The sequence below is a fragment of the Aythya marila genome (assembly GCF_965140915.1).
Source record: "Aythya marila genome assembly, chromosome: 4".
In the NCBI taxonomy this organism is placed as follows: domain Eukaryota; kingdom Metazoa; phylum Chordata; class Aves; order Anseriformes; family Anatidae; genus Aythya; species Aythya marila.
This window is the reverse complement of record NC_139045.1, coordinates 16,333,575-16,358,108: the sequence shown is the minus strand read 5'-3', so window position 1 is coordinate 16,358,108 and position 24,534 is coordinate 16,333,575. Positions and strand designations below refer to the sequence as shown.

At 42.9% G+C, this 24,534-nt stretch overlaps 1 protein-coding gene across 1 annotated transcript in view; it reads left to right on the top strand.

Annotated features, from left to right (window-relative positions):
• Positions 1–24,534, top strand: part of CSGALNACT1 (chondroitin sulfate N-acetylgalactosaminyltransferase 1) — a 43,626-nt gene that overhangs the window by 16,452 nt on the left and 2,640 nt on the right. Inside the window, exons 3-8 of the mRNA XM_082760214.1 lie at positions 8,853–9,109; positions 10,856–11,777; positions 19,690–19,906; positions 21,136–21,237; positions 22,016–22,194; positions 22,604–22,698. Of these exons, the coding sequence (XP_082616340.1) occupies positions 11,144–11,777; positions 19,690–19,906; positions 21,136–21,237; positions 22,016–22,194; positions 22,604–22,698 (1,227 nt within the window). The 5' untranslated portion in view covers positions 8,853–9,109; positions 10,856–11,143. The remainder of the gene's footprint in view (positions 1–8,852; positions 9,110–10,855; positions 11,778–19,689; positions 19,907–21,135; positions 21,238–22,015; positions 22,195–22,603; positions 22,699–24,534) is intronic.

The following is a 24,534-nucleotide window of genomic DNA, read 5'->3' as shown; positions in this document are numbered from 1 at the left end:
AGCTTCTTCAGCATAAGTGAAGCTTTTTTGTCAAGCTGACAATGCAAATTCAAGTTGGGTTGGTTTTTAAGGTTTTGTGCATAACAAAGGAGCAAAATGACCACGATCCCCTGTGCATGCTCTTACTGAGAGCTTAATATTTTTTTTCTATTATAGTTTTATTCTAAACTCGGTATGAGTGGCTTGTTTTATGTGCTCCATGTCCACACACTGACACCATTTGCTCTGATTTTATTCTTTCCTATAGGATCTTTCAGCTAGTGTTTTCCACCTAACACCTTCCCCCCAGCAGTTGCCACCTGCTGTTCACCTACTTTCCTTTCTCTGTCAGGCAAGAAAGCGTTAAACTCTCTTGTCATTTGTTCTTAAAATCCTGATATTGGAAAACTCTGCCTGTTAAATCGACTGCAGCTAGGAAAAGGAGATGCTTTCCCATCAATAGAAGAAACATTTTTTAGGGACCATTGAAATAGTTGTAGTGAGACATTTTGTTGCTGTTTCACTTCCCAACAGCTCTTCCTAATAGCTCTTGTCAAACTAATTCCATCCTAATACATGTAGAACAATGCTCAGAAAGGAGCTGCTGGAGGTATAACAATACAAGAAATATGGGTCTAGGTTTGAAATCCTTCAGGTGTTTAACTAGTGTGAAAGGATTTCCATCCCTGAAGTGTGAGATTGTCGAAAATTTATTCACATCTACACTTCAACTGAGTGCTTTTAAACAAGAAAATTAATAGGAATAATCAGTTATCAGAATAAGGACCTGAAGCCTGTAGACCTGTGATTCACTACCTGTGAATCTGTTGCATGGTTACAGAAAGCCCCTTGCAGGAGCAAATGGGACAGAATGTACACTTCTAAGAGACTACAGAAAACAGACACATTTCCTTTTGCATGGGTTAGAAAACTGGCAGACTAGAGGACACTGGCTTGGAGGCAGGAATATCTTTCTCTGAGTTAAACTGTGGGTCCTCTTTGAAAATGGTAAGATTTTATGTTCTACAGAAACGTGTTTTTAAAAGGAGGGGAAAGGAGAAATCTGTAATGGCATAGCAGTGTTTTTCCTTCTTATTTCATTAGCTTGTGTAGCTGTGCCAGCACACATTCTAGCCAATCTTTGTTAAAATAAAAAATAATGCTATCATTTGCAGGCAGGTTTCCATATGAACAGAAACAAAGACTCAGTAGCAAGAAGCTTCATCAAATAAGGAAATCTCTTTTCTTCAAATACTCTGGTAGGTTAAGATAATTATGCTTTGTTTCTATTATGTTTTCTGAAAACCTTTATAAATGCATTTTATTTCAAGGAAAGGTTTGCTTTAAAAAGATCATCTTTTTTTTTTTTTTTCCTTTAAAAAAAAAAAAAAGAGAAAAAGTTGGGTTTGCATCAACTTTGAGACACGACTTGTTAAATCAAATCAAGCCAGATACCACTGTGGTAAAATGGGAAAAAAAATGTTATACTGTAAGTTCACATTGTGGGTATTATTCCATAAGTTTGCATGAAATGTGCTTTGCTTCTGATGGAAGCCTGAAGCTGTTGTTTTAAGAGAGATGCTCTTTGGAACCTTTCAGGAAATGCTGACCTGACTACAGGGTGTACTTCTATGTAACAAAAGGAAAAAGAAAAAAATCTGGCTTTTGCTGGCAAGGAAAACTGGCTTTACTTTTGTCATCAATCAGCTCTGGGTTAAAGAAAGAGGATGCCTCTTGGGTGAACTCTTAAAATTTAACACATTTCTAGCTGAAGAGCTGGTTTTCAAGAGCTATTGACAGCTACGGAATAATTGCAGTTAAAACATTCCTAATAAACTACAGTTTCAATCCCAGATTCCGGAAGAATTCATTGAGGAAACTACAATTTCGTGATCACTAATGAGAACTTGCATTGTCTTTGTGGCTGTAAATCGGTAGATTAGGCTACTTGTCTGAATTGGGGTAGCTGTTAAAGAACCTGAAAACTTAGATCCCATTTTTGATATGATTTGAGAATCAGAGCTGAAATCTTGGAAACTGAATTAACTGTGAACAGGTGCCCGTTATCACTTGAAAATGTGGCTTGTATTGCTTAACTGAAGGATACAGAAATGTGGTGATTTTTTTTTTCTTCCAGAAAATTAAAAATGTATTTCTTCTTACAGCCATTTTACCAAAATTTTGGTTTTGTGGGTGTATGGGAGTTCTGGCATTTTCAAAGAGACCCCCAAAATGTGGCATGAAGTGGAAAGTTGAAGCACCAATTTGTTAAGTTAAAACAAAATAGGCCATCTAAACCTATTGAAGCATTTTATTTCAAAATAGATTCATGTAAGTGATAGAGTATCATAATGGATACATGTACTTATTCTCATGAAATTAATTGATCATGAAATTTTCAATTGAGTTAGATAAGAACGCTCAGGCTTTTCAAAGAATTAGCAGGGGCCTCTTTTCTGATATGTCAAGGAAATGCTAGGTGTTTGACTGAAACCACATATCAGAACAACAGTGGTGAGCTAAGTGGGGCTCTGTAGCGTGAGTTGATTTTATAGTCAGTGCTAACCTGGAGGAGGAAGGAAAAGGGGGGCTGACTCAGGGGACTGGTCCCTTCCTGCAGGTCAGTGCTGACCAGACTGATAGAGAAAAGCAGAGCCTGGGGGCTGGTACAGGAATTTTGATAGCTGTTATTGCTGCATGTTTTAGAGGTGCGTGTAGAGCTTTGCTAATCAGTCTCAACACCAAAGCTGGCTGCAGTTATTTCCTGGCTTCCTTTGGAGTGGAAACCATAGCTGAAGAGCAGTATTAGTTCTTGTCTTTATGGGTTTTGTTCAGCCTAGGTAACATCCCAAGACATTTCTTCTCTTGCACCCCTTACTTTTCAGTATTTTTTCTGAATAAAATACTGACTTCGATACAACCTGCCTAGGAAATCTCGTGTGAAGAACAGGGAGATGGCTCTGCAGGCCCATGGAAATACAGCAGTAGGCTTGTGGGACGCAGATGGCTCTCTTCTGTCCTCATGTACCATGCTCAGAATGGAGGACACCTCCTCCGTTGCCGTCTCTGGTGGAGCTAATGAAGTTCAAGTCCACCATTTAGCATGGTACTATCTTCTCCACAGGTGGTTTCTGACAGGGAGGGCAGGAGAGGATCTCCAGGTCAGACTGGATTGTTCAGGCCCCATAAAACAGCCTTGCTATCTTTCAAGGACTTCTATAAGATAGGGATCAAAGTCATTGTTACTGTACTTTATCACGTAACAGCTCCCCTCAGAGCGGTGGACTTTCATTGCGCTTGGCAGCTCCAGCTGCACGGCTAGTCTGGTGGCAGATGAATGTGGGCGTGCTTATACAGCCCTGACTAAAGACAACATTGCAAAACACACACACTGCTTCTCATTCTGCACCTCGGTCTAACTACTCTAGCTAACTCTCCTGTTTGTGAACACAGCTCACTCACTGGTGTGGCTTAACCCTGGCAGGCACCTTTGTACCACACAGCCTCTTGCTCACTCTCCCCAGGTGGGAGAAATCAGAAAGGTAAAAGCAAAAACTCATGAGTTGTGTCCCCTCCCAGCTTCGGGTACACCCACAGCCTCCTCAGTGGCAAGGCAGCCTGAGTAGTAGAAAAGTCCTTGGTAACTGCAACGGTTAAAAACATCAGTGTGTTATCACCACTATTTTCATCAAAAATCCAAAACACAGCATCATACAAGCCTCTGTGAAGAAAATAAACCCCATCCCAGCCAAAGCCGGGAGAGTAATACAAGTTCATGTATTTTTATCAATGGAGAAAAAGCTCATGCTTAATTAGAAGCATGCTAAATCCTTCACTGGTTTGTGATGCACATCGCAGGTCTGTGCACATGCACGGGGCTCCAGATTGCATCAGTGTCAATCACTGAGTGCATGTGTGTAAACATTACATGTGAAAGAACAGCATTTTTCATGTCCAGACTTAAATGGATAAGCAAAATCTAGTCTTTTGCTTATTTTAATGGCAACATATTAAAAATGTGTTTTGTGTGGTTGTTTTGTTTTGTTTTGTTTTTTGTTTTTTTTCCTGTGCATCTTATGCTGACTCTAAGCCAACTCAGAAGCTGTCATATCTTAGTGTTATGCTTAAACTGAGTGTAGTCTTTCTGGAAACCCTCTAAATGCAAAGCAGTTATTAAATTAGATCTTCAAATGAAGTAAATTTAGTGCAGTAAACTTTAGCTGTTCTCTGGCAGCAGGTTGTCCTTGTTCTGTGAGCTAGTTTCCTGCAGAAGGGCTCTGTTCTCAGGAAGCATGCAGCTACCTGCAGTGTAGCACAGGGCTGTTGCAGCCTGCTGTCTTTGGGGCCAACTGCTCTTTGACACATCTACAAAACTGAGACGACACTTACCAAAATGAAATGAAATTGAAGGTCATGGTCAGCAGATGCCAGTCTTCCAGCAAAGCTGCACATCTCAGCTGTCCAGCCCAGCAATTAATTTTTAGGGCTGGCAATGGTAAGAGTTTAATTTACTCTCCAAAGAACAAGCATATCTTCAAGCCAGCTCAAATGCGTATTTGCCATCTCCATTTTAAGCAAATTGAAAACACTTTTGGAGCACCTGACTTCCTAAACCTCTGCAGGTCAGAGCATGCTAGGGAGAAATGGTTACTTGGAGAAAAGCCTTTTTCTTTCTGTGCAGCAAGGAAGGACTCTGCGTGAGTCACTGCATCTCTGGAGCAGCAATGCATGCTTGTCAGCTGTTCTCTGCAGCTTCTCTTTGGAGCTTGACAGGGGATGATGCATCTGTCACATCGCCCGCTGGGGTTTAAACAGAGTGATGGAAAGTTCCAGATAAGTTTTGCAAACACATCGGGTTCCAAAGGATTTTTTGGCATTTGTGGTCACTTTGTAAGAGGAAGCAGACTGCTATGTTTTCTAGCACTGAGCAGAGCATTTTGCCTGTCTTGCTCTGTTGCAAATAAACACGAGTGAAATGTTACACATGCCTGGAGAGCCTTGTGATACAAACTGGGCAAAACTGGAGGATTTCTGAAGACAAGGTGGGTTTCTGACTCGTTCTCACAGTTCTTCTGGAGGTGTCCCATAGCACAGCCAACTAACAGTGGTACTGAGAACGTGCGGGCTTCTGTTACTACAAGCTACTGCGTTTAACAGAGGGAGGTGGTGTACTGTGGAAGGGTGTGTGGTGTGGTGTGGTGTGGTGAAAATCTGAGTGTCTCACGCAAAAATAACTTCCCTAATGCAGACTCATGCAATTGCTTTTGTGGAAAACAGCCGGGTCTTCAACAGGTAACGCTGCTGGAGGAGTGTTGATGCAGTTACGTAAAGGAAAACCCTTCTATTTTGTAATAAGTGGTGTTGGTTTGTGGAGATAATTTTAGACATTGGTTCTTTTGGGATGTAGATAGAAATTGGGGCTTAACACTTATATTGTGTATTGTTGTTTTTGGTGGTTTGGGGTTTTTTTGGTATTGTTTTTTGTTTTTACTTTAAAATTAATTTCTTTACAAGGAAGAGTGGAAAGCAAAGGTACTTTCACTCCTGTGTTTATATCCACGTCAATGCATCCACACACAGAAATAAACAGGCAGGACAGGCGGGCCCTAATACTCCTGAGATTTTGTGTTAGAACTAATGATTACTGTAAAAAACATATTTCATATTGAAACTATACCATGCTTACTGCTTATAAGAGCAGAAGACTTTCAGAGTGCCTCTGGATTTCTGTCCTGGACTGTTTTGGGGAAAGAATCCCCTGCACAAACACGAAGACTGCATGCAGGTGGATGATCTAATGCACCGAATACCTGTGGACCTCCAAACTCAGCTGGAGAGGCTTGGCCGTCAGTGTGGTTAGGTAAAGTTACTGCTTTACCTTGGTAAGAGGGAAACGATCAAAATAGCAGCCTGAGGTGCTGGAGTACTAATGCATGTAGAAGTTATAATTCCTGTGTTGTGCTTTTTTGTTTGTTTGTTTGTTTGTTTGTTGTTTTGTTTTATTTTTTTAAACTTTTAGAGTGAGGAGCATATAGGTGTATCTTGAAGGTAAACCCAGCTACTACTCGTTTCCTTCACAAGAGCAGAGCATAGTGTTTCCATTGCCAGTCATCGTTTTGAGGGTTTCTTGGTTTGTTTAAGACTGCTTCTAAGAGTTGTGGCACCTGATTTGCCACAGTTGCTCGGATTGTAATTGTTAATTATCGAGCGGAACAGTGCAATTGTCTTCCTGTGGGTGGAGTTAGACGCTTTTCTCTCGGAGATTACAGGTGGCAATGAATGCAAGATTTTCTATAATTAGCTCTGGAATCAGATTAAGAAATAAAGGTTTTTACCTTTAAGTTAGCTACTGTCTTCCGGTAACATTTAGCTTTTAACAATTTTAGTCAGCATTTTGATTCTGGATGCAATTTCTTAGCAATCCTTTATTCCTCTTTCAAGTGTTGTGTGAATTGCAAACCAGGTATTAGGATTTCCAGTGGTTTGTTTGGTATGTGTGAGTGTCAGCTCATGGCGGGGCGGGCAGTGGTACAGTTTTTAACAGGTGACAATAAAGAAAGACTACAAAGGTGCATCCAGTCAGTTTAACAGACTGGCTCTTCCCTTTATGCAGCATTTTTTATAAGTTGTCCCTAGGCAGACAACAAAGATCGGATGTCATGGACTGAGCAGTAGTGAGAAATCATGATTTGTCATTAAGGAGAAATCATTTCTTCTCGCATTCCCTCCACATGCATCTTAGACACTGGTGAGAGTAGATTTTAAGCCCTGTGACACGTTCCCTGGTGATGAGTGGATTGAGTTTCTGCCTGCTTGGGATGGTGGCATAGGCGCAATCTTGTTTCTAACATTTAAAGCAGATTAATTTGTCTGCAGTGCTATGCGCAGTCCTTGTAATTAGAAAGCTCAAGGCAAATGCCAAGTGGCTGCAGTAATTTTTTGTAAGGCATTTAGTCTGGGTGAAACATCTGTTTCCTTCTCCCTGCGGCTCATTTTGGTGGTTAGTATGATTCTAGTGAAATCTCACCGTGACGTGTGCTGCTGTTCAGCGAGGACCTTTCAAACACCTACATGGAAACTAATTGCAGCTTCTGCCATTCACCATCTCTTTAAAAAAAAAATCCAAAAGTTTTGTTTTCTAAAATGGCAATTGCTAGTCTCAGTTAAACCTGTGATGGAAAGCTGTGGCAGAAGGTACGTAAAAACATGGAGTTATTTGGCGTTGTCCATGCCATACATGCTGAGAGACTGTTGTCTGCAGATATGACTGTTCTTCTGCCATCTGTTTCTGTCCTCAACATGAAGAGTAAGGAGAGTGCAGAGCTCAGAGGGGAGAAGCCTATGTAAAGATATAATGTTTATATTATTTTGAGTCTCTCTTCTGCATGAATTCACACTTTGGTCTTTTGAGTGCCAAAAATTCAGGCTTGAAACACGCTGTTTTTTTTATGAGCAGAAATAAATTTCCTGTACCTCCATAGTCCGTTAAAAATCCAGATGCTGGTGCGTAACAGTAGTGGGTACATGCCATCCAAAATTTCAGACCAATTTTCCTAATTTTTGCCACTCCCTATGGCTGGGTGCAGCACCCTCCGCTGTACAGAGCAGTTTTCGTGGTGCTTGCAGCGGGGACAGAACCTGCTGCTTCGTTCAGGTCATTTTTGGGACCAGGCTCCCTGACACACATGAAAAGCACCTCTGTGAGCCAGGCTGACCTCTGGCTGGGCTAGCAGGTTGAGCTGAGGTTGAAGCTGTTTTGGCAAACAGAGTCTTTTTTAGAATTAATGTTCTTTTCCTTGGCTATCAGACTAACCCCTGTGTGTTTGTTAAAGCTCCTCTTTGCAAACAGACTAATACTACTCAATGCAGCTGACTGCTGACAAATACAGAGGTGTTTTTGTCAGTTCCTGGAAAAAAAACTGTGATTTCATTTTGTCTCCACTTCATCTCAGGCTCACTCAGTTGGTGTGAGACTGTAGGTCTGGCGAAATCAAGAGGATGGTTGTTAGGAGGAGTTTTCCCATCCCTGGCTTGCTGGTACTGTCTGCGCAGCTGAGATGCCGCAGCCGTGACCACCTTCGGTGTTGACTTTGGCTGTTTTTTTTGGCACTGGCACGGATGGGGGCTGCTTTCACAAGCACGTCTCTCAGATAGCACAGTACAGTAGCATCTCTATATTGAAGTATCAATCGCAGTCTGTAAAGCAGCATCTCCAAAGCCACCAGTCCAACTTAATAAGACAGCTCTCACAATAGAGGGTAAGAAATGGGTGCTTGTTGTTAGGATGCCTCCAGTTGTGATGGTAAAATCCCCCTGGAGGAGGTAGAAATACCCATGGCGTGAATTTCTTGTTATGACAGTGCTGCTTCAAAGGACAGAGTAGCTCAGTTAATTTATTGTCCCAAAATGTGTTTAAGATGCTTCAGTGATGGGTAAGATTACAAACCAGAAAACTAGTCAGGAAAAAGAGTCCCTTAAAGAGAGACCCAGTATGTTTGAGCAAATACAGCTATACGTGCACATATATTTTAAGGTCAATGTTTGAAGAGCTCTTCACCCAAAACCTGAATCCGATGCTGCTTATAGAAATGAAATTGTGTGTTTATCTAAGCCATTGGGATGTAATTTCAGTTTAGGCCATGTTAGCACAACTAATCCTTTCAGTGATGTTCAGCTTCTGCCAATTCAGTCAATGGACTAATTGTGTGAACTGAAGCATACAAGCACAGCAGTGCTTTATGTACTGCATCTCACCACTTCCTGACCCTGTCTCACTGCACACTACCTTCTTGCAATCCTCTAGCCAGATCTGTTGTACAGTTAGAACTGCCCAGCTTAATTTCCGTGCTCTGACAAGCTTCTTTACGTTGCAGGAGGCCAACTTTTATAGCGCATCCATAGGAAGCGTCTCCACTACAGCCTTTCACTGCGCAGGAGGCAGACTGAAGATGTAGGCAGCTGGCAAATGTGAAAGCAATGAAGAGGTGTTGTGAGGTTGACAGTGCTTTTTATAGTACGCGCGTTTTCTGGGAAGGACATAAGAAGGGAGATAAACAAGAGATGATTGTGGCAAGCTGAGAAGCAGCTGTAGCAGACCAAGATGTTCCAAAGAGAAGATCACTGCAAAAAGGTAAGGATGCCAACCTCGTCCTGTCCTTTTTCCTGCTGCTTGAGTATTTTCTTCATCATCAGCAATTCTTCCTTTGAAAACACTGATGTTTTCTGGAGAATCCTGTAAATACTAAATAGCCATCCAGCATTATTTTGAGACAAATAGTGCTAGTATTTTTATAGCTTGCTCTAGTCCCCTCCGTTCCTCCTCTATTTTTTAAGTAAATCTTCAGACTGCTAAAATATTGATAATAGCTAAAAGATCAGAAATATCACTGGATAATTGCTGCATACAGAGTAATAGGCCAGCAAGACACTGAAGTTGATAAAAAGTCCTACAGAAGTCTTTGACTCGACACTAGAAATAACTCTGAAAAGCACATGCATTGTTAGATAAACTGTTTTTACCTAGGGGTCTGCCAGAAAGGATGTCTGACTAATGAGGCTACAAATCTCTGTTGCAAAAACCTGTCATAATGGCATGCAAGCATCCAAGAGGAGACTGGGGAGGGCTTAATTTGATTGTGTTCGAGTCTAACTATGCAGTCTCACAGTGTAATCTAGGATGTTACTCAGCTCTGCTCTAAGTCTACTGTCAGACAAATAAATGAAGAAGTTCCTTTCATAGGTCCAGACTTGTGCCAAAACTGAAGGATTTTGAAAATCCCACTGGTAGTGTTGTCAGCATAATTGTTTTAATGTAGCTTATGTCTAGATCAATATTGATGTTAAGTCATCTAATTTTTCTTTCCTGTTTTTAACTGTACTCAAGGAAGTCATATAAAAAATAATAATAATAAAAAATATTATGTTCAGAGTTTTAGATTTCCTTATTTTTAAAAATGCCTAAGCTGATTTTCCCTAAACTTCCTCTTTTGTCTTTACTCCTGGGCAGAGAGCATATATGGAAAACAGAGTAGTATGAGGCATTGTTGCAAGATCTTTTTTTAATGTTATGAGAAACCAAAGAGGACCTTAAAATGATGATATAGTCTGCAATGATGACAGCCAGCTGGATAGAAACAAAGCTTCCCCTGATTTTGAGTAAGACTTGATCTGAGTGCTTCTGAAAAACCCTGCCTCTAGTTCTTTGTGTTTATGGGAGCACCTGGGAGGATATGTCAGACTGAAGCAGAATTTCAGCAATTGGCCTTGATAGGATTCTTGTTTCTTTCTGTATTGTCACCTGTTAAAAACCTTGTCACTGTTCCCTCTTGGGCTGACACTCACACAGACCAGACAAAATACCTGGTTTGCAAATTGTAGACTCTACTAGGAGCTAGTTCTAGAAACTAGAATTGCTGCTCCAGATCGAGCTTCGTGTATTTGAACAGGACCACATTTGCCACCTGGTGCTTTGGAAGAACATGCCTGGAACCTGAAGCATGTTGTATATCTGTGGGACACCCTGCCTCCAAAATGTGTGCGCTCCAGGAGCTGAGAGCTTGGAGGGCCAGCATTGCTCAGATGAGCTGAGCGGCCTTAGCACCTGACTGGGAAGTAACAGATGATGACTTCCTGGTATTCCTAAAGCATGACAGACTCTGAGGCCTGGTCATGTTGTTAAAATGAAGCACGTGCATGCAGGATTGTCTGCACAAGGGTCTCAGCACCTCCTGGATGTTAGCACGAGCACCTCATAGCTCTGAGATCCAACAGAGCAGTTGAGAAATGATAGTAAATCCTTAGGATGCTCTTGACAGTGCAGACTGACTGACCAAATTCTAACGTGCCTGAATGCCTGTCCTTGTCATTTGTCTTCCAGGTCCTCAGGCTCCATCAGACACCAGCAGAGCACATTGCAGCAGTGCAGGTGTTACCATGAGGATCAGGAGGTGTCCTGCCTGCTCTGCAGCTTGTCTTCTGGTCCTGCTAAGTAAACACCAGAGAGAGCCCAAAATGCGGGCAGAGTACCCATTTTAAGAGAGCTGACAAGCCAGTTCCTGTCCATACATGCATCTGTGGAAGAGTACTTCAAATCCAGAGGCCTCTGTGGCGCTGCATGGATGGAAGAACTGTTGCACCTCTCGGCTTAGACTCTGCTTTTTGAGAAATGATGCTCCGACGAGGGTTTGTTATATTTCTCCCCCGACTCGTAGGCCTGCTGGTGGTGGCCTGTTGCTCGGTGTCTATCGTTTACATGTTGGCTTGCACGCCCAGGGGTGACAACGAGCAGCTTGCCTTGCCCAGGGTGCACAGTCCGACTGCCAAGGAGGGTTACGAAGCTATTCTGCAGGAGCGAGAAGAGCAGCACCGCAACTACATCGTCAGCTTGAAGAAACAAATTGCCCAGCTGAAGGCTGAGCTCCAGGGCAGGAGCGAGCAGCTTAAGAACGTGCAGGACCAGTTCCCAGACCCCTTGGACGTTCGGCTTGACCCCGGTAACCCAGGGAAGGCCCAGGCTAACCTGCTGGCTTTCCTCCGTTCCCAGATAGACAGAGCAGAGGTGCACAGCGGCGTTAAGCTGTCCACAGAGTACGCGGCCGTGCCCTTTGAGAGCTTTACCCTGCAGAAGGTGTACCAGCTGGAGACGGGGCTGACGCGCCACCCAGAAGAGAAGCCCGTGAGGAAGGACAAGCGAGATGAGCTGGTGGAGGTGATCGAGTTAGCTGTTGGGAGTCTGAACAATCCGGAGGGAGACAGCAACGCAAAGCACCGCATGTACACAGCCTCGGACTTCATCGAAGGTTTGTGCACAGCCAATGGGCTGGAGGCCGCATGCGTGGTGCTGCTGACGGGGTGCGGTGTGGCAGCACACGTGTCTGGGATGGCGTTAGTGCTGTAAGCCAGCGAGGCTGCCTTGGGCACAGCTGCAGAGCATCAGCTTTTCTAGGGAGCTGGAATTAGGGACAACAGAGCCTGTCAGTCTCTTGTAGTGACCACCACCGTGTGCTTTGGGTTCTCTAGTTATGGTCACTTCAGAGCTGACAAAGCAAGGAATAAATCATGGGCTGTAATCCCACCTCTGTCACCAGTGTTAAGGTTGGCGCTTCCAGTTCAAACCCAAACTCTGGTGTTGCCTTCACTCCACCTGCACACTTCCACCCGAGGCAATGGGGTCATGGTGAGACAGGTTTCGAGGGTGGCAGCTGAGGAGCTCAGGAACTCAGCTGATATCACCTGTACCCTCAAAAGGCTACGGAAACCTGAACCCTTACAAGGAATCTCCCATACCGGGGGTGGATTCTAAACTGAGCCCTTGGATTCTTACTTGAGGTGACACGTGGCTTACCCATTCAGCGGTGAAGTAACTGAGAGAGGGGGAGTCCTGCACGTGGCTCAGAAGCCTTTGAGTTCTGCAAGGAGTTAGAGACACTCGTGCATACGATACTGAGGCAGTCAGCGTGGATTTTTAAAGTGCCACCTCTAAAAACAACCAGTTTTTACATCCTGCCTCCTGTCCCTCTGTCTGAAATGCCTACTTGTTTCCAGCCAGGTGCTTTCTCCTAGCCAGAGGCACCAGATGTGTTCCGGGAGTTGTGAAGTCTGAGCTCTGAGTTAACAGGACAGGGATGTGTGCAGCAGAAGCATATAGGACAAGATTTCACAGATCTTGTTTCCAAGGGCTCACGACTGTTTCTTAGCGACTAAGAAAGCTTACATCTTGTCTTGTAATATGGCCGTCCTAGTTTCACTTCACAGGAACTGTTACGTTCCCTGTTTGTTGTTCAGTAATGTTGTCTGTGAGAGATTTGATCTAGCTGAGTTTAACAGAGGAGGAGAAACTTGTCTTCCTGATCCCAAGATGATCTTGCTGCAGACTCGGAGGGCTTGTAGGTAAGACACTCACCTTTTATGGAATGGCTGCTTCGTGCTGAACACAAGCCCCTGTGCGTATCCCAAATGACTACCGATTCTGCTGTGGATTGTTCTCTTCACCTAGCTTTAATGAACAGAGCAAGATGCATCCTCCACATGATGACCGAACTCGTGCTGTTGTGCAGTGGCCAGGTGTTCCTGGCTGCTCTGCGTGTTTCTGGTGACCGTGGTGTGCAGAGGAGCAGATTCCTGAGGCCGTGCCAGGTCACACCTGCAGGTGGGCAGGTGCCTCCCACAGCCTGGGCATGAGTTGGTCAGATGGAGGCCCTGCTGAGGCAGGTCCTGGCTCTCTTCTGGTCCCAGCATTTCTTCCATGCCAGCCAAATTCTTCTTGCTCAGAGATGGGACAAGGGCATGGGCGAAGAACTGGGAAGTTCTCCTTCTCCTAGCAGCTGAGTGCAGCACAGGGCTACTTGCTTCCAGTCTGCTTCCTGCTGCCTGCTCAGTTTATCGTTTCAAAATGTTGCCACTGTTTATTATAGGAGCTGTCGTCATACTCTAAGGATCTGAACAAGCACGTATGAGTGCTTGGCACCAGTTGCTTCACAGGGAGAGGCTGAGGAGAAAGGAGGAGACATTTCTTGCTGTACATTGCTCAATATTCCCCTGAAGTTACCTTTCTCTTAGAGCCTGCCTTTATGCACACGCAACCCAGGGGCTTTGCCTGCTTACCAGTGCTGTCCTTGAGGAACAAGGCAGAAACTGGTGTGCAGGCAGGCGTGTGGAAGGGATGCGTGCTGCAGCCCTGCAGTGCTGGCTCTGTGGTTCACTAATTGCCTCGTTGACTTTCACATTCAGTAATGAGCGAATTCAGAAGGAGGGAACCTCGCCTGCAACTCGGTGTGAGCTCAAGAGACCTTCCTTGTGTCCTCCCCTGCAAGGAAGGTGCCTCTGTAAATGAAAGGTAACAAATCCTCGTTCTTACTCAGCTGTGCAGACTGATTTGTTTGCAAACGTAGGGATCCACGCATTCAATCTGGACACAAAGAGCTGATTTGGCAGAAGATTTCCCTGCAGAGTTGCTTTGGAAGTTTGTCACCTCTTGGCAGTCTTTCCCTCATCCTCCATTCTCCAAGAACAGCAAAAACTGCAGATCAAAGCACAAAACAAATCCATTGTGTTGTATATCATGCGGAGAAGAGAGAGGGGTTCCAATTCTGCATTTCACGTATCAGTTGGACTCAAAACTTGCTTTGGAGACAACCCCTGTGTAACAAGTTAGTAACAGGCTGGATTTCGTGGCAGCTTCTGGCTGCTTCGCACCAGTTGAGCAACACAGCAACCATGAGTGGTGTTACCCAGCCAGCAGAGCCAGCTGTTTCCATTTTCTAGAGCTGCCCTGAGTAGCTGGAGCTTTCTGAGAGATGTGACCCAGTTCTGCATTGGAAGTAATAACACTTAACCCTCTTTTTATCATCCAGCTGCTTTAGAAACAACAGCACACTGAGCTGCATGTGTCCCTTATGTCAAAGGTGGGGTTCCCACTTTTGCCTTCAGGTTGGGCAGGTGGAGGGATGACACAAAAATCAGGTAATCGTGGTCAGAGATGGATTCAAAACCTGAACTGCTGCTGTTGATGTGAGACTTCTCTGTTTCTACCCAGTTCAGCAAAGTCTTTGACACCTGCTTTAGTCCTCTTTGCTTAAATGTGCTGGTGATCCTGACTATTACTGGCATATCGAATGATGCAAGTAAACTGTGTTTGCTTGAGGCTCTTGTGTGGATCTCTTTATTCTTGTGGCTCGCACCTGATGCCTGCCATCACTTTTTCAGTGCTAGCTCATTGCTAACATGTACCAATAGGCAGAGTGATGGTGTGCTGCAATAAGCTTCATTAGGGTCTGTGACTCTTTTTATTTTCTTCATTTTGTACCTTTACTCTTTGCAGAGTACTTCAGTATTCTTCAAGTTCTTACATTTAAGGAGAAATATTTTGTCTCTGTGGCTGTGATCCCTAAAAATAAGTGTTGTATCCTCTGCAGTTTATAGATGAAACTACTCGTGTGTGGGAATTAGACTGTGACCTTACTACCTTACATCTGAGCTAAACTCCTTCTCAGCAGATCTGCAGTTATGTGAAATTTGGCTAGGCTTCTCAGACAGTTCTCCTTCCAGGAGTAATAGCTGACACGTGGTGGAATTTTCCATTTTTTCTCACTCAAAACCAAGAGAGCCACACCTTCTCCCTGGAGCCAGAACCATATCCATCTGGCTGCTGCTCTGCTCCACTTTTCTGTTCACAGAGGCACTTGGGCTGTCCAGCTGCTCTGAGCCTCCCCTCAGCCACCTCGTTCCTCCCACTTCTACACCACGTTCACAGGTTTTCTGCCACGAGGAGTTACTAAGAAACAACATGAAAAAGATCCTAAACAGGCAAAGGATTGTTCTGCTTCCAGTAGAAAGCCAGTTGCTCAGTGGGCAGAACAGCAGGTCTTATCATTAATTTATGTAAATTGCAGAAGAGCTGTTATAGATTTGGAAGTCATTAATTTTCTCAAAGACAGAGGTAATAATTTGAAGACTCTGAAAAGCCTGAGCAGTGTTACAGAAGTGAATGTAATCGCTGTCTGAGGATACTCTTTCACAATAGGAGCAGTTCCAATAAAAAAAAAAAAATCTTTGGATTGCTTCAGAAATACCCTGTCACAGCCCTGTTAAATATGCTGCATCATAAGTTTTCTACCTGGAGTGTGTGGCAGACTAGTGACTGGAATGTTAAACGAGGTCTGAGACAAATGAGGAGGAGTGGCTTCGCCTTCTCAAATTGTCAGGTACTGGGGATGGGCTACCTGAGGCAGTTTTTCCCAGGAAGAAGACGGAGAAAGGATGATGCTCTCTCTTCCCTGAAGGATAAGATGCTCTATTTCTCTCTCTGGAGAGGGAAGACCACTGCAGTATTGGGTTATAAAGGGAACAATGAATACTGATAAATCCTAAAAGTGGTTCCTACGGCATCCAGCAGAACATCAGCAGTGAGCACCGTTCCAGGGACTGTTTCTGTTGGCAGTGGAAGACCATGAAACCTGTGGTCTGTGGAACTGAGGCTAAAATTGGCATTCACTGAACAGCATTTTGATAAGATTGCATGACTGTGTGCTAGCTCTCACTTCCATATAGGTCTCTGAAGCTTGTCTGCCTGCCCTGATGAGTAGAGATTAGGTATTTCCATTTCTTCAGAGTGCCCTAGAAATTGCTGTTCCAAAGACTTTAAATTTACTGCTCTTCAGTCAGTCCTTCAGCCCAAGTCTCTTTTTTTTTGCTCTTACTTGTCCTTTTGCTTCATGTTAGGGCTAGTTTCTGCTGACCCAGGGCTTCTGGGCACTTAGCTTTTTATATTGGGTTTCCACAGGCTTTTTTTCTTGCCTCTGAAAGGAGCAGTGCAAATCCTGAAACACAGCTGCTGTAATGGAAGCAAGAGGTGATTGATTAACCTTCTTTTGCCCATAGTGAACATCTAGCCTTTCCAAGGTACTCTATTTTCAGGAACAACCTTTTCAGGAAAGGTTTTTTATTGTTGTTCTTGTTTTCGGAGCCTTTTTCTTCCCCTCCTTGTAGTTGATTTATTAAACTTGAGACTGTTTGCATCTTTGAGTGATGTAAAAATTCCCAATGGCATAAGTGAAGCCGTGCCTTCGGAAATGGAAAAAAAATCTTGTGAAAAGCAGGATGTTCGGCTGGGTGAGTCCCCACAGTGACTCAAGGCATTCAGGCTCATTTCCAGGGCTTGCTGTCTGACCTTGGGCAAAGCACTTTGTTCCCTGTTTCTAAAAAAGATGCATCACTTTTTATCAGTTTAGGTGCTTATCCTGTAAGAAAGGAAAACAAGCAGTGTAAATGTGAACTGAGAGTAGCTGTGTTTAATTACATGCATTAAACCCACATACAGTTCTCTTTAAGATAAAATGTTAGGATTATAAACTCCTGGGTTATCACCTTGCACAAAGAAGCCTTGCCTTCACCTAGGTTGCTTCTCTTCAGCTGTACTAGAAATCTTCAACCAGAACAGGACCGAGGTGTTGGAAGAAGCCCCTGCTGACGTTTGCGTAGCACTAGGAGGGGACCCTTGGGTCGCCACATGCAGTGGGCTTTAAGCTGCCTCTTGTTTGTTTGGCAAAGCTCCCCTCATTCCTCTAATATAGCGTATATCTCTGGAGAAGAGGTGCTTCTGGGCTCATTGTTTCTTGGCTGGAATAGGAAGGGATGTAGAAAAGAGTTTTAGATGTTGCCTGGTAGGTATTAAGTTGGTTAATTTAATTGGGATCTTTGTTGTTATGACAAATGTTAATTCACCATGTCAAACATAAAACATTCCTATCCATTTCTCTCTGGAGAAAATGCAAATAGATTTTTTTTTTTTTTTTTTAGCTTAATAATTTTAGTCAAAAGGCTATGTTACCCTGCCACAATACGAACTTCCTTGGCAAGACCTGTGTTCAAAAACTGTAAATGAGTGCACCCAGCCATATGCTCAGATTGGCAGCAAGCTTTCTGTCAGAATAAGTGAGAGAGCTGAATTGAAAGCCCTGGTTTCCATTCTCTGACCACCAGGAGGAGGAAATGCATGGACTATTTGGTCACCATTCAGGTGTTCTCTAGTGCAGCTCCAAGTTCAGTAACAGATACAGTTTATGGTCGGTACCTTGGGCAGACTGTATAGAAAAGGCTGGGGGGAATCAAGGGCACAGTTTTACAAGATTGGCAGCAAAATAATATAATGATGGATCTGCTATCTCATTGCATTCATCTGCTATGCTCGAGGAATGGAGCATTTGTTGAATAAGCTTCTTTTAAAAGTAAAACACAAAGCCAATAACAGATCATTTTTCTGCATATAATAACTAAGCAGCTGAAGTCCTCACTTAAGAATAAACACTTAGACAATGGTAGTGAAGATGAGGCAGTCCACAGAACTTGTGCTAGATAAAACCACACCTCATGAATCTGTTGGATGGTCTGGGCACACCGATGTAAGACCTACAATGCAAGTTGAAGAGCTTGTATCACTTGGCCATTCAGAGGAGACTTTGACCTTGACTGCCACAAGAAATTTTTGCAGAGCCAAAGATCTACAGGTCAGACACACAAGAATGTTATACATCAAGGAATAACTAAGATGAAAAAAAAAAAAAAAAAAAAAGAAAAAAAGCTATTGTTTTGATTAAGCTGTTCTTCATAACTAGGTGAGAAGGGAAAAAAAAAAAATCAAGCTGAGGCATTTTCTTCCAGGAACATTTTCCCTGAATTTCTGAAGAGATAGAAAGCAATGCTATCACGCTATTCCGCTGATGAAGCTGTGAGTATTTTTATAGCAGGTGTAACTACTTAGAGCTAGCATTTCATTTTTCCTTCTTAAACCTAGTGGATCTAAGAAAAAGCTGTATGCACTGCAGGCCATGAAGCATCATGTTGATCAGATAAAATCTCTAGCCTTTTTGCCAACTACGTCGTGTCTGAAGTATTGAGAGAGGGAGTTAGGAGAATCTTATCAAGCAGAGATAGAGCGCTGACAGCATTAAACTAGGATGCTACTTAGTGTCAGTGTCTTTGCTAACTATGGTGCATTGTGCAAATTAACTAAAGCAAGAAGCCTTGGGCCCCTTACCAAGGGTAGTCCCTTGATAAGAGTGTGAACCTATCTTAAGAAACTGGCAGAAACTGGCCCTGCGGATGGACAAGAGCCAAGGAGCAACTGAGTCTGCATAGAGACAATTGGTCAACTAGCAGTGATGAGGAAGAGTAATCAACCTTCATCCCCACGACCCCCTATGACCACCACCAGGAGACATTGCGCAAGCGCAGATGGGAGGAGTTTATGGAAATGACTCCTTGGATTTAATCTTAATATGAAGCGGGGACGGGTTATGGATATGTATAGGCATAGTGTGAAACTTCAAGCATATACAACTCTTTGCTGCATATAACCAAGGCAAGTTTCTGTGTCAGGTGCACACGATTTTAATGGGACTACCCCCATGCTGCCCATACCTACTTTACAATCTTACTGACTATGGAGTCTGTTTTCCACAAGGCAATATCAGAATAGTATTTCAGGAGGACGTGACCGTTCCTTTTATGGTTCGTGCTAGCTCTCAGCGTGGGACTAATTTCACTCATGGAATGTGTTAAAAGCTCATTCTATATAGGTAATAAATACATCCAAAAGTACTGACCACCTAGTATAGGAAATCCTGTCCAGAAACATGTCTGCATGTTTCCCTTACCTTGCCACCTGCTCTGATGCAGCAGCGTAGCCACATCTGCAGTTTCTCTGAGCAGAAGGTGCAGAGCACCTCCCAGAAACGAGGAAATTAATGTGTTGATCAGGAAATTGCTTTTCTGAGAGATGGCTTAGTTGCTCATGCTGCAGAGAGGCAGGTTGCCTTTCGCAATGTCTGCATCGCCATTACCATGCGTGCTGTGTGCTGGGGTGGAGGCTGCATGCCTGCAGCATGCCGTTGGGTCAGTCTGTAAGCTAAGGACAGTATGTCTGCTGGGTTATACTGTGTGTGAGCAAATGGTAACCTTCGGGGGTTTGTCACTCAGCCAAGGCTAGGAGCGTGCTCGCCAGAATACCAAATGAGTCCCGCAGCCCAGGCTGTGTTGCTGCCAGAGTGACCGCCTCCTCCAAACGACAGCAAATTGCATACTGTTTTAATGGTAAATGTCTCGTGCCTCTGCTGCTTTTTCGGCTCAGAGGTAACACATTAAGACTGCATCCTTCCCCCCCTACCCCAGAGCCCGTCTTTAATTCAAAAACTTCTCTATCTTGTCTTCACACAGGGATCTACCGCACAGAAAAAGACAAAGGCACGTTGTATGAGCTGACTTTCAAAGGAGACACGAAACATCAGTTCAAGAAGATCGTTCTATTTCGGCCATTTGGTCCTGTAATGAAAGTCAAAAACGAAAACCTCAATATGGCTGACACACTTATCAATGTCATTGTGCCCTTGGCCAAGAGAGCCAGCAAATTTCGGCAATTCATGCAGAATTTCAGGTGGGTCTCTGTTCCAGCACTGCCTCTGTTTTATCTTGCTTATCTTACTTGCAAATTAAGATGCAATTTCAGGAATTACCAAGGCCAAAAGTTATGCTACTTTTACATAACACCTCACTGTGACATTAGGAAATCATTTTTGAGATTATAGAGACTGAAAGGCATCCGGTGCTTAATGCATTGTTTAGCAGTAAACACAATTGTATTTCAGTCATCAGAGTTTCTGATTTGCATGTACCTGGCTTTTGTGTCTAAATCTGGTTTGTTGGGGCACATGCTAGTATGTGACACTTGTAAGGCTATCGTGCCATTAGTAGCAGAGGAACATTCTGAATGAGAAAAAAAAGGAATGTAGTGCTCCCAGACACTTTGCCAGGCCCTGTTTGAGAAAGAGATTAAGGCAATCAGAGGCAGAAAGGAAATGTATTTGAAATTCAGGATAGTTACTTTTAAACTCCTTTTCTTTTTCAGCACAGAGGTGCTGTTTGGAGGGAAAACTTAATTGAGATACAGTTTTACATAGCTGCCCAGAAAAGACTGTCTTAGCAACAGATACTGACTCTTGCAATGGGATTTGTTTTGCTAATTACAGACACCTATAAATAGGCTCCTTGTCTAAATTAGCCATCTGATAAATGCTTTTTTGGGGATGAGAAAAATCACCCTCTGGCCATGCTGATCTCTCTGCTGATGATAAGAGAAATCTTGCTGACTAAACATCGTGCAAGTGAGGCATGATGTCTATTGCTGGGCCAGATTGGTTGTACCTTTAGGCTGTTGGCTTGATCTCCAGTTGATATTAGATTTTAGGAAATGTTCCTTAACAAAATGCCAAAGCTCTGAACTTGGAAATATCTGTTTTAAAAACAAGGTTAAGAGGTAGAAGTCATATAGCTTGTTTAAAACCCTCTTCTTGTTCTTTTCATGTTCTCTGAAGTGCTACATTCGATGCCTGCTTGATCATTCCTGTGGCTGAATGGGCTGTTTGAGCAGTGTCCTATTATTATAGCAAACACCACCGAGAGAGTGGATGATAAATGTGCCTCAAATATAGTCTGGGGTCCCTTCTGACAGGCAGTGAGCCCTTATGTCAGTACAGAGACCCTTGTCAGTGAGTCATGCCCTCAGGAACGCCTTCCAAGATCCACCCTACTCTGCCTTCAGCTGGTACTGGTTGTTGAAGAAAGCTAACTTGCGGGACAAGTCGTAAATCTGTCTCTGTTTTCTAGGGAAATGGGCATTCAGCAGGATGGCAGAATTCACCTCACTGTAGTTTACTTTGGAAAAGAACAGATGAATGAAGTCAAATCTATACTTGAAAATACCTCCAAGTAAGTATCTGAGTGGCTAATGTGCTGTTCAAACACAACGACCGTACCATGAATTGGAGGCTAATTAGCTGCCCAAATTTGTGCCAAAATGTCCTTGACTGCATTGGAGAAAACATTCTTTTGCTTCTATCAGATAAAAGCAGCATTATCCTGGCAGTCCCAGATTTGCAGTTTCATGGTACTGGTCTTTAGGGCCACAAAGCAGATTTTACTGAATTTACCTCAGTGCAGCTTTTCTTTCAAACTAACATCACTCATTCACAAACTTTCTTACTGCTTTTGAAGGTGTCTTTTTAACTGTTAGGACTGAAGTCTCACTTCCAGAGTCAGGTACAGACATTCTCAGCAGAGCACACGGGACCTAGATGGTTTGAGCCATCTAACCAAAGTTCTTGGTTAGATCTTTTGCAGCCCTTTGTTATAATCTCTATGCTGGAAGAAGATCCTTATACAGAGACAGTAATATGACCACAGGTATTTTATATCTGCCTGCTGGCAATATTTTTGTCTATATAAGCCTTGTTGGGATTTTTGTGAGATCTGCCCAAGGAAGGTCTCTGACAGGAATACTAGCATAGTAATAAGGGAGTCAGACTCTGGATGTAGACATAGTGGAAATCTCCTCAAGACTTTAAGAGGTCATCTCTTCCCCTAAACTGCTCCGAGAACCCCAATACTGTAGATTTCTATGTTAGTTTTTTCATATTGGGTTTCTACCCGCACTTGTATTAGGAGCTGGAAGGAGAATGTAAGTTGCTGACTGTTTTCTTTCTCCTAGATCAGCCAACTTCAAGAACTTCACCTTCATCCAGTTAAATGAAGAATTTTCCAGGGGCAAAGGATTAGACATCGGAGCTCGAGTTTGGAAAGGAAGTAACGTTGTTCTCTTTTTTTGCGACGTGGACATATACTTCACAGCTGAATTCCTGAACTCTTGTAGATTGAACACACAGCCAGGTACTGCTGCTCATTGAGTACAGAGCCTTTCAGCAGGTTTTTAGCTATTGCATAACAGCCTCACCAGAGTATTCTAACATTTGAATTGGTAATGAAGCTGCTGTAAATCATTCTCGAAACTTAGAGAACTAATTAAGACATGTATAAAAATTCCATTGCTGCTTGGCTTTTGAAAGGTTACAACACCCCTGCACCCACTGTGACTGAATTCCTTGCCTTCAGCATCTCTGCTTTCTGGAACTGGATCTTTTTGTTGATTTTACCCTCTCAGTCTCATGCAAAGAACATAGGCTCAGTTGAAAACTTGTATCACTAGGTCTGGTTTTGGTCCAGCACAGAAAGCATCTTGGAGGAGCATGAAATGTGTTTTATGCAGCTTTTTAAAAAAATAACTTATTGTCATTTCCAGGAAAGAAAGTGTTTTATCCTGTTCTCTTCAGCCAGTATAACCCCAGTATAATTTATGGCCACCAGGATTCCATCCCATCTTTAGAACAACAGCTAGTAAGTATATGTTCTTCTGAATGCCTGTTTTTACTTGGACAAAGCTTTCATTTTTTAAAAAGTGCATGTGCTACTGGGTAGCATTTCTCTATTCTTTGTGCACAGTGAGGTGAACAAGACATGTACTATGCAGACAAAATTAACTGCAGCAGTCACCTCACTGTGAGTTCTGCAGTTGTTTCCCAGGGAAATATATTGATACCAATTATTTTAACCATTGTTTGAGATTTTATACATAGAACCTGAGAATTTAAACTCTGTCTGCTTCTCTGCTGGAAGGGATTTTCTACTTAACAAACAACTACTCCATGGCATGAGTTGTTGTTTGTTTGTTTTTTTTTAGGATGAAAGTCCCTGATGTTGCTTTCATTTCCTCTGCACTGAATATTTCCTTTTCTTGCATGATCAAAAGCTGGTGCTTGCCAGGCACTGCATCTGTCAGGGCTCATGATGTCCCAGACTGGACACTGTTGTTGTAGTCAAGAGTTTGAGGCTGTTGAGAGCCCAGCAACAGTCACAACTGAAAAAAAAAAATCACTAGGGGGCTGAGTACAATCTTCTGGCATTGCTACAGCCACCTCATGCAATCCATCTAGAAAAAATAAGTATGATTTTGAAAACTACACCCCAAATATTTTTAAAGTTTTTTTTTTTTTTCTACTGCTCCCTGTGTTACACAACAAGTAGCCAGACAATCTTTTCTTTCTTCCAAAAGAGAGCGCGCTCTAGACTACTGATGTAGGGGAAAAGTTGTTAAAGATTAAGATTGTGTAGCACCCAGGGATTAAAAAATATTTTCTCATTCATGCAATTTTGTTTAAGCCATCACACTTAAAATATATTTTGTGTGTTACTGCAGTATCTGGAAAATTCTTCTCGTTGGTTTGTCTCGGAGGGAAACCTGTTCTGGCAATACCATAGAATTCGCATTAGCTCTTCTGTCTGATGAGATCCCATCAGAGGTCCTCAGGCTTGCAAGCACTGTGCTCTGAAAGGAAATATTGCTCAGCTCACAAACTGGCATACATTCCACAAACTGCGTTGTCAGGACTGCGCAAATATTTATAGCTAATATTTGAATCTTAAAATGCGATGCTTATTTCAGAAAGGCTTCTTGATTTCAAGAAGTACTGCCAATCTCATTTTTATGTAGATTTTTATATTTTCAGCCCATATTAGTTGCTAGGCATGAGGCCAGGTCTCTGCCATTAAAACAAGACAGTTAGATTTCTATCCCAGTATTTGGACTGCTGAGAAAAAAAAAATCCTTCAGAAATGTTTGAAAGAAATTGATTTGTGAAGCAGCCACTTGCGCTAATGGGAAATAATAATGCTAATGCAAAAGAGTAGCTTGCTGTAAGGGCATCATTACGAAGATACCTTGTCATGGTGCAGACCTGACATATACAGTCTTGTTTCCTTCTAATTGGCTTCTGCAGTGGCTTGGATTTTTCAAGGAGAGAAAAAATGAGAAAACAAAGAGAGCAACGGGTGCAGTAAAATAAAAAAAATAATAATAATAATTTAAAAAATGATTGCTAAAATGACAGGGAACAAAAAGGGAGAGGCATGAATGAGAAACCGGGAGAGACTGTTTTGGAACGGGATTTTTTGGTAAAGGAAATGCTTGGATTTGTAAATCCAGAAATGGAAATCCTGCCTCATCATCTCCTCTAACATTATTGCAAGTGAAACCAAAATTTTCAAAAATAGCTGCTTAAGGATAGGTTTATAACCACCCCTTCAAGAGCATGAAGTATAGCTGACTTTCTTAAGGGATTTAAATTCCTGTCCAGTCTCTTGAAACTCTTGGATGCCTCACCATATGGGATTAGG